Source organism: Anabas testudineus, chromosome 16 (assembly GCF_900324465.2).
Source record: "Anabas testudineus chromosome 16, fAnaTes1.2, whole genome shotgun sequence".
Lineage (NCBI taxonomy): Eukaryota > Metazoa > Chordata > Actinopteri > Anabantiformes > Anabantidae > Anabas > Anabas testudineus.
Window position 1 is genome coordinate 14,864,507 of NC_046625.1, and position 10,299 is coordinate 14,874,805.

The 10,299-nt window shown below is 39.2% G+C and overlaps 1 protein-coding gene across 1 annotated transcript; it reads left to right on the top strand.

The window, feature by feature from the left end:
- The first annotated feature begins 24 nt into the window (after positions 1–24).
- On the top strand, positions 25–10,242 carry LOC113170686 (zinc finger protein ZFAT). Its single transcript, XM_026372882.1, has 24 exons — positions 25–196; positions 971–1,129; positions 1,439–1,606; positions 1,781–1,909; positions 2,047–2,160; positions 2,358–2,480; positions 2,573–2,646; positions 3,075–3,163; positions 3,255–3,338; positions 3,573–3,721; positions 4,146–4,237; positions 4,514–4,662; positions 4,750–5,728; positions 6,123–6,249; positions 6,417–6,649; positions 7,037–7,118; positions 7,489–7,608; positions 8,305–8,478; positions 8,615–8,703; positions 8,834–8,972; positions 9,152–9,258; positions 9,402–9,489; positions 9,628–9,725; positions 9,801–10,242. Exons 1-24 carry the CDS (start codon positions 178–180, stop codon positions 9,999–10,001), a joined length of 3,786 nt encoding a protein of 1,261 aa, XP_026228667.1. The 5' UTR covers positions 25–177; the 3' UTR covers positions 10,002–10,242.
- The last annotated feature ends 57 nt before the right edge of the window (positions 10,243–10,299 follow it).

The following is a 10,299-nucleotide window of genomic DNA, read 5'->3' on the forward strand; positions in this document are numbered from 1 at the left end:
CCAGGTTTTGTTCGCATCCGCTGGTTGGAAGGACGTGTGTCGCAGATTCGACAGACATTTCTGCCCACAAAATGGAAACTTAGGCTATAAATCCACATTATAAGATTTTATTTAGTAATATTGTGCACCAAATCAATCGTCAACTCAGTATTCTTTTGCTGTTTGGACGCGGGAGCGATGGATGGACACACAGCAGGTAAGAGTTTGAGCTAGCGTCAACTCGAATATGTTTGTCGGGTCTTCACGTTAGCTCGGGCCAAACAAATGCGTTTAGTTTAAAACGTCTCTCATCACAATCTTTCACTATATATCTAAGAAGTAGATATTGTTTGCATGCTCTGAAAAATAACAATAAACATACGCGTAGTCTCCAAAAAGTTTGGTCTGTGCTTGTTGTTGTGACAGATTGTTTAATGTTTTATGACAACATCAATGGAGTTATGTGTGTAAATGTCTCATTTAAAAAAGAAATGCATCGGCTAGCACCTAAAATTGTCATTCTGTAATAAAGTGATATTAGAAAATAGCTGAAATTATGTTTTAAATGAATTGCGGTGAAGTTTTACACACATTTTAAAGCAAACAGGATGCTTAAGACCCCAGTTTGGACTTCTACAACAAAAAGTCAGAATGCTTCTTTATTTGCATAATTAAAAATCTTTTCCATTGTGGGTTACTGTGTATAGATTGATTTCCCCATTTGACAAGACATTTTTAAAATGTTCCAAAGGTGAAGGAGTCTGAATACTTTCCAAAATATTATTTCATTTCCTTCATATTCATTACTAATATTTATTCTATTACACTTATAATATACAAAACTAAAAACAAGAAACAAACAAAAATAAATAAATATACAATCCAAAATGTGCGTGAAAACTAGAACAACACAAAATTAAACCAAAGTCAAATTTCTCTATTTGTTTCCCTCTCATTGCATCTGACATCTTTCTTCTCCCTGTCTTCCCAGCTGGTTCTGTGTTCATGTGTCGGCTGTGCAACCTCTTCTCCCCCACTCGCTCTCTGCTGCATGCCCATTGCTCCCAGTTGCACCCTGAGCAGGAGCCTCATGATGACATCATTATTGCCCTGCAGCCCCTTGTAGCAGAACCTGTGGAGACGCTGACAGGTCAGTCAGTCATCAGGTCATTACAAGGATGAGTATAACATAATCATGTAAAACATAAATGATATATCATGATCATTATTGCTGCATCCACTGATGACTTGATTATCCAAACAAGAACATTAGTAGTTCTGCACTAGACTCAAGTCTCTATAGAATTAATTAATTATTAAGATCATGTTTTGCAGGACACAAAATCATTATGTACCAGCAATATAAATTAATTGTTTGTAAAGCAAACTCTAATTTATATAATTTTGGTTTTGTAAAAGACAAAAAAAAAACATGTTCTGCTGTCGTGCTGTTCCACAGAAAACCCAGTGAAGCGAAAACGAGGACGACCGAAAGGCTCTACGAAGAAGACACGCACAGATGTGACAGAGGCCAAGGCTGATTCCACTTGTTCTCAAGTGGTTAAAGGTCAAAGAGAAGAAGAGAAGAATAAGGAAGAGGTGGACCTAAAAGGAACATTATTGGGAGGTGGTATCCCATAATTCTTTCTTTACAATCTGCTTTATCAGACTTTTTTAATCGGAAAGAAAATCTGAGAATGATTCTGTTTGTGGCTGTAATCTCTCTGACACAGTTCAACACATAGTCCAGCCCTGTAATTGATTGCCCTGTTGATTCCTAGTTCCCTTTCTTTGGTGCTAGGGGAAAACAATGCTGGGGAACTGGGGTTGAAGTGTAGAGACTGTCATCGCTCATTTAGCAACAGACGACAGATCCTCAAACACATCTGCCTGAAAGAAGTGGAAGAAGAGGAGGAAGAACAGGAGAACAGTAAGTAGCAAAAAATTAAAAAGCAGAAATTGGGGAAAAAGTGCCAGTAATAAGTTTACATGTATCAGAGAGGCATACAGAGAACAGTTTGTTAGGGTGACCCGAATGACCATGTTGGAAATTATCCTGATTTTCAGGGAACATTTGTGGTGGAGCAGAGGTTGAGGGCTCTGGGAGTTTGAACTATGGTGGAGCAGATTCAAACCAGATACACCAAAACTCAGCAAAACAAGGACTTGTGAGAGACAACGGTAAGTTTAAAATGTAGACATTCTTCAATTTAATTATGAACATCTGCAAAGAAAAGAGTGTATGCAGCTGACTTTGGATATTTTCCTGGATTACACTCTCTCATTATAGCATTCCTGGGTTCATAATAAAGTGGGTTCAACTATGGTCTTTTAATCCTAGTTTCATAATCTGACACTTTCTTAATATGTACTTGAAGACTTAGCCAGTTTCAGACCTGCAAGAATCAATCGAAGCCGCATCTCCAAAGAAGGAGGACAAGCAACGGGAAGCAAAAAGTCAGTGATCAGTGTTGTTCTGACAGAAGATAAAACACTTCCAGGTCAGTCTTAAAGAGCTTTTCTAGAATAGTTTATATATTTTGGTTGTAGAAAACATATTCATAAGTGTGATGTGCTGCTTTTAATTCAACAGGTGTTTCTAAAATGGTGCCAGTAGAAGACAGTCCAGCAGAAACCGAGTCTGTAGTCGTTCAAGCTCAAACTCAGGTAAACACACAACCTCAAACGTTAATGTATTAATTCATCTAAATTTTCAAAACGTACTCCTTACCTTTAGTAACTACTACCAAAGTTGGTATCTTTGCCAAGATATTGCTGAGATTTCTCCCCCGAACACAATTCAGTAGTGGGGTCTAACATTTAGGTTGTGGCGCTCAGAAAAACATAATTTAGGAAATGTACCAGTTATGACAGTGCACAGAAACAGTTATGTGAGCAGAACAATTGAAAAAGACTTTAAAGGAGTATAAGTGTAGCAAAATGCATTTACATTTCTCAACACGTCTGACAGTTCAAGCTCAGGTTTGTTCTAGTTTGTTTTAAATTATTATTTTTTTTTTTTACTTGACTTCATTTGGGAGTCACTAATCCCAATATAATGTTTTTATTTTTTATTTTTTAAATTATACCTCCAGCCGCCCGCCGCCCTCCAGAGTCAGTCACAGGACTCAGCAAGTGATGTTACTGCTGATGGAGAAAACCCTACTACAGACCAGGAGCAAAGGTAATCTCAGGGAAAATCTCTATAGTCTCATCATAGTTTTTTGCTTGTGGTAGTTTGACCTGTCATAGTTATTTTTGTTTTCATTTTGTAGTTCTAGCTTGCCCTCCACAACAACATCAGCAACAGCAGCCACCAGAGGCTTCCAGGAATATTCTATCAAGCAAGACTCAACCAAGTATTGTTTAACTTTTTTAACATTTGATTTGGAAGTTTAGTGTAGCTGAGTGCTTGTATGTAAATTACAAGCTACACACTACTGTAAAGACGTGGTTCTGATCTTATAACAGACAAAATATTTTTTGAGGTGTTGAAAATTATTATTTTTTTGCTTATTGACATCTCCGCAGTGACTTAGCAACAATAAATACGTTGGTCAACAAAAGTGATAATGTTACTCTCTATCTTCCAGTTTACTTCAGAGCCAGCTGAAGGTCTTCACCTGTGAGTCGTGCAACAAAATCTTTAAGTTCAGACACTCACTCATCGCACACCTCCGGACACACACTCAGGAGAAACCGTTCCAGTGTCCACACTGCGAATACGCATCAGCCATCAAAGGTAAATCCAAGCTCACTGGTACTGGTTTCATATTTTTCACACAGCAATTCTAGCTTCACAGTTAAAAGTGAGACAGATTCAAATTGCCCAGGTTAGTATACTATATACAAGCTGGTTGTCAGCCTGTTTATAGTATTTACCTGAACCACCACACCAGCATCATCACATCAACAGCCTGTTTTAAATAAGCTGATGGCACAAGATAGATAGAACTAGATAAAACTAGACACATCTTTCTTGATGTCCATGAGGAAATTTGACATTGAATTATCAGTATTCACAACAAGCAATGTGCAAAGAAAACAGACCAGGGTAACTTTTTCAGCCTTTACATTATATCATGTTAAATCTTACACTTACACATTATTGTAAATTTATCAAAGAGCTGCTTTCACACTTTCTTTACTTGATTTTTCACCCAAAGCCAACCTGAATGTTCATCTGAGGAAGCATACAGGAGAGAAGTTCAGCTGCCAGCACTGTTCTTTCAAATGCCTCAGCCCAGGACACCTCAAGGTGCTATTATTACTATTACTGTTATTATTGGTAGTATTGCTATATATTTAGTATTTTTGTCAGGGTTAGCTTGTGATTTTTCATTCAGTTAACTTTAACACTTATCTTTATATATCAGTGTAGCAACATAGATTTTCAGGCTCAATCTCACTAAAACTATAAGTGGATTTTTTTCTTACATACATGTGATTTTGTGTCTTGCTTACACTCAGATTGATTGTATCAATTTTCAGCATTAAGCTGATCTTTTTTTTTCTCCATGTTTCTGAAATGCAGGTCCACATAGAGCGAGTTCATTTAAAGGTGAAGCAGCACTGCAGCTTCTGTGAGAAAAAGTACTCAGATGTGAAGAACTTGCTGAAACACATGGAGAAACGGCACAACCTCAAAGACCCTGCTGTCTATCAGAGTTATCAACAACTGAGGTTTCATCTGCGACATGTTTTTCTTTCCTTTATAACTATTTTGTCGACCTACCTTTCTTAACTAGTCATCTTTTAAATTTTTTCCAGGTTAAAGACTCGTCAGGGCCTCAGGCAGCTCCTCTACCACTGTCCCACTTGTAACCGACGCTTCAAAAACCAGCTTCAGCGGGAGCGCCACCTGTTGATCCATGGGCCCCAGCGTCCCTTCACCTGCCTCCTCTGTGACCACGCTGCAACCAAAATGGCCAATCTCACTGCTCATGTCAGGAAACACCTTTTCCTATATGTGTGCTGCATGTGTGATGGGAAGTTTGTCAGCTCTCAGAGACTAAACAGTCACCTGAAAGAGTCTCACCCTGAGCTGGACCAGGAGCAGGCTTTCACAGACTGTATCAACAACAGCTACTATCTGATGCAGCCTGGGGGAGGCATGTGGGGGAATGAGGAGAGGGAAGACGCAGAGAGTGGGATGAAGAAAAAGCAACGTATGGAGCATGAGGGCGAAGATAAGAGAAGAGACGAAGATGGAGAAAATGGTGTAGGAGAAGAGGCGTGGCAAAATAGGGAAGGGGAGCAGCCAGACGTGGCAGAGAGGGAGCAAGAGATGGAAGAAGCTAAATCTCAGGATGACAGTGGAGGAGTGCAGGTGATAGAAGCAGAGACAGAAAACCAAGGAAAATTAGATAATGGAGGTGCACAGAAAGATTCTCATGAAGTTCTCCAACAAAGGATTTCTATAGAAACTATGAATCTCTCTGACAGACAGGATGAAGCCACCCGTGGAGAGAAGTCACAGGACAGTGTGACAAACTCATGCCCCACTGCAGCTGAACATACAAACAGCCACAAAGAAAACACACACGTCTCTTTATCAAGCCAGAGGATTCACACTCCTGTCCTGGAGGACAGGACTCTAGAAAACGCACACCCATCTGATGAAAACACATGTTCATCCACAAACACGCACACTACTTCATTATTAATAAATGCAAACTTGTCTGATTCGAGTGCACCTGTACCATCATCACCTCCAGTAGAAGAGGTGAACACTCCACGTTCAGTGAAGGTAAATATCTATATTGTTGGCTGCATTTCTTCTTTAAGGTATATGTCAATCAACTAATAGAAAAAAGTTAGTAGCAAAACAATATACTTGAATTACTGATTATCCACACATTAAGTAACACATCATTAAAAAAATTAGGAGTCTTTATATTTTAGATGGTTTCATTTTTTCTTGGTAATGGATGACATAATTGTGACAATTCTTTTGTGCTATGGATGCAGTGGCACTATGTAATTTGTTATTAATTTATTTAAAATGTATTTTTATCTTTTTGGATTGAATATTAGGTGGTTTGAACACACCACAGATGGAACTATTTTTGGCTGCTAGCCGATCTGTTTCACTCTCTGAAGACAGATTTTCTCTCTACTTGTTGTGTATTTTTTGCTGGTAGGAGTCAGAGGTTTTCCATCACAGTGCGTTCCACCAGGTGTTTTCATCTCTTCAGAAGACTCAGCTTAATATGGAGACTTTCCAGCGGCTCAGGAAAATTTATGGAGACCTGGAATGTCAGTACTGTGGTAAGATGATAAAAGCCTTGTGAAACAGCTGGTTTTATTTTGTTTTTATTTGTTTCTAATTTTACTTTATATTGGTGTCATTAGCATTTCTCCTATTTGACTTGAGTTTTTTATCAGTTCTTGCTTCTTCTAATCTTGTTTTTTTTTTTTTTTTTTTTCTGCTGCAGGTAAACTGTTCTGGTACAAAGTCCACTATAACGTCCACGTACGCACACACACTAAAGAGCACTCGCATTACTGTTTAAAGTGTAGCTACTCATCCATCACCAAAAGCTCTTTAAAGCGGCACCAGATTCAGAAGCACAGCGGCTTGCTGCTGCCTTGTTCTCATCCCGGCTGCAAATACACCACACCCGACAAGTACAAACTACAAGCCCACCTGAGGACTCACCAGGGACAGGTATCCAACCTGAGGAGATTGTCATTATTCGGGGAATTATAATGGATTAGTTTTTTAGAGACTGCTAAGCCACCTAAATATACTGAAAGCATGCTGCTGGTCAAAGTACATTTATTGTGATACACTGGGATGTGCAGGAGGTATTAATAATTCTTTGACCATCTCAGGAGTCTGGTTTGCTTTTGCTTTTGACCAAGACTGTGACTCCACCAACTGTGACTTTCACTTTATACTTTGTTCTTTGGAAATATTGCATCAACATTTTCATTTTTTTGCAATACAGTGTTAGGGCACAATGTTTTGTTGTTTTCTCTCACATTATTGGCAATACCGCTCTATTATGTCAGTGTGTGATGCTAAACGTAACACATTTTTCGTGTCCAACAGGGGAAGAGTGCGAACTGCCCTGTCTGCCAGCATAGCTATCCAGAGCACAGACTGAAACACCACATCAGAACATCCCACCCTGGTAAAGGAAACACAAATTTATCCAAAGACATACAAAAACACACACAAATCTGTTATCAAGGTTGTGGCGCTCATGTCCTTTAAATTATCATGAATACTAATGTGTTCATCCCCCACTTTTAGACAAATTCAAATTTACAGGACAGTGAACAGCAGGTCATCCTTTGTTTACATTTTTAGACAACTCATTTAAATGATGGAGGTTTGGTCTCTTTGTTTATTTACAGTAACTTGCAATAGCCACTCATATTCAGGGGTTAGTAGTTTCTTATTATTTTAATTGTGGGACCATTGCATTGAACCATTGATATCAGACCAGGCTGAAATAAATAGCTTGTCATATGTGCACGTATGTGTGTTTCTATGCACAGATACGCATCCCGCACAAGGTAAAGGACTGATGGTGCAGCGTGCAGAGAAGTGCCCTTACTGTGACTCCTACTTCCTAAAGAACAGTAGTGACTTTCAGCAGCACATCTGGGCCCACCAAGGTGTGATTTAACACAGACAAACACACACACACACACACACACACACACACACACACACACACACACACACACACACACACACACACACACACACACACACACACACACACACAATTCTGGAGCCAGACATCTGGGTCCATCTGTGTTCATGCACTGTGTTTCACACAGTGTCATTGTTTGATTACTCTGTGATTGGAGCTCCCTGTCCCTGCTTGCCTGTCTCTTTTTTTCATGGCTACCATCCAGGGAGACGGGCGGGCTACAATGAATGGAGAAATTGGCCTGTTAGTCGATTTACTTACAATATAGAGAAAATAACAACATAAACAAACAAAATCGGCACAAAATCATCAATTTATCCTTACAAATCTGACAACAATTGACAGTAATGAGACACTACACAACTGATCTTTATGTGGTTGCTCAGCTGAAATAGTTAAATACACCATCATCAATCAGTGAAAGTGAATTTTTCCCCTCAGCCCCTGCTTTAATGCTTGGTTACCTTGATGAGCTGTTTACCTTGAAGTTGCATCTGTTGTGAGGCTGTGGTAGCTGGCAGACCAAAAAACTAGAGCAGATGTTAATGAAGGTCTCTCTGAATGCATCCAATTTACCAGAAATTCGACATAAACAAATGTTTCTTGTTACTTTTATATCCCTAAACTCTAAACAAGTGTGTGCTTATGTTTGTAGGTTTGAAGCCATATCTATGCAGTGTGTGTGACTATGCAGGCCGCAGTAGGAGTAACCTGAAGACTCATATGAATCGACACAACACAGAGAGACGACATCTCTGTGATCTGTGTGGTAAAAAGTTCAAATCTAAAGTCACGCTGAAAAGCCACAGACTATCCCACACTGACGAAGGTTTGTAAATCCTGCTGGCTATAAATTATTATACATTATTGACAGATAGTGTTTTGTGTAATTACATTTATGTGCATATATTTTAGGGAGAGGAAAGTGACAATAAAAATAAATCAGTTACTCTGTGTCTATCCAGGTAAACCTTTTCAGTGTTCAGAGTGCGACTTCACCTCAGTGTCAAAACCTTCCTTACTTAGACACATGGAGCAACATGCTGAATTTAAGGTAAGAACATACAAACATTCATTCTCCTTTGCTGTTGTATTGCTGCAGAACATTCAGTGTTGTTCATATTCAATCTTGTATTAAAATATTTATTTTGCATTTGTACGTGTGTTTCTGTCTGTTCCTGTAGCCATTTCGTTGTGCCCACTGCCACTACTCCTGTAACACTGCTGGTCCCCTCAAACGTCACTACAACATGAAACACCCAGATCAGAAATATGAGAATGCCGGGCCTGGAATTCCCAACCCCGACTCCCTGAAACAGCAAGGTCTGATCTCTGCTCTGCCTCTGGCATGTGCATGACATCTCCTGTAACATTTTTAATGCAATAGGACACTGGTAACACGCATTCTTTTGGGTGACATTATTTTGAGTACTCTCGCTCTACGTTTTTCTAAGTGTAATTAAAACACTAACTTTTATCTTTCTGTTTATGAATGTGTTTAGGTGGTATGAAATGTCCTGAGTGTGAATTTGTTTATGGCACCAAGTGGGAGCTGAACCGCCATTTAAAGAGCAAACACAGCCTGAAAGTAGTGGAAGGAGTCTGGGAGGTAAACAGACACATAAACAGGCTACATGTAGTGAACATGTAATTTTTTTTATTCAAATGTCTTGTACTCATAAATAATATTTGTTTGTGTGATAAATACAGATTTTATTGAACATAATCAGTGCCATATGTATAAATGTCCAGGTGGGGGAGGCAGTGGAGGCCCAGTATGTGTCTGTTGAGGATGAAGATCAGCTGACAGAAGCACCTGTAGCAGCCCTGCACGACAACGGTAACAACAGCAACAGTGCTAAACATACAGGCATTGTTTTCAATGCCTGTATGTTATGTTCAATTCTTTTTTTTCTACACAGACAGATGCTTAGGTATATTGTATGTACTAGTAAATGTAAATGTTGTTTGTATTTAGTTAATATTCAGCAGATCGCTGAATTCAGTTCAGAGACTCATGACGCCGTCACCTCCATGGTCGCCATGGCCCCGGGCACTGTTGCTGTTGTACAACAGGTAAGTGACAACATCTTTCACTCATGCAGTCATGAGTGGTGACAACCAAATATTGACTTTTAGTTGCGGTTGAAGTTGCAGGTGGCTGATGAGCAGGAAGTCGGAAACTGCAGCAACCAGCTGATGGTGGTGAATGCAGAGGGCGGTCTAACTGGTGATCAGGTGATGGTGGTGGAGGACGCACATGGCCTGGAGGCTCTGACAGTGCTTACTCAGGGGGAAAACACTCACCACTATATTGTCTACGTCCAAGAACACACTGTAGAAATCAACTAGTAATGCAAGCATTTCATCATACAGTAAGACTGTATGTCAGAATTGAGTGGATCATTGAACATCAGTAGATCAGTTTAAGCAACTGAAGTATTTATCAAGAAGCAATACAGGTAGGACTACGTGAATGTTTCCTTATCATGATAAAGAACTTTTTTCATGATATTTTTTTACCTTGTGATTATGAAATTGATAAGTGAAATATTTAGTTGTGTAATCATGTGACATATTTTGTATATTTAAATAAAACTGTTGTATTTTGTCAAAATGACAGCACAGGAGTGGCTTCATTTTCTGAAAA

Coding starts and splice junctions, on each gene's coding strand:
- LOC113170686 (XM_026372882.1), top strand. Junction 1,607..1,780: donor AAAAGGAACATTATTGGGAG/GTGGTATCCCAT, acceptor CTTTGGTGCTAG/GGGAAAACAATGCTGGGGAA. Junction 2,161..2,357: donor AGGACTTGTGAGAGACAACG/GTAAGTTTAAAA, acceptor ATGTACTTGAAG/ACTTAGCCAGTTTCAGACCT.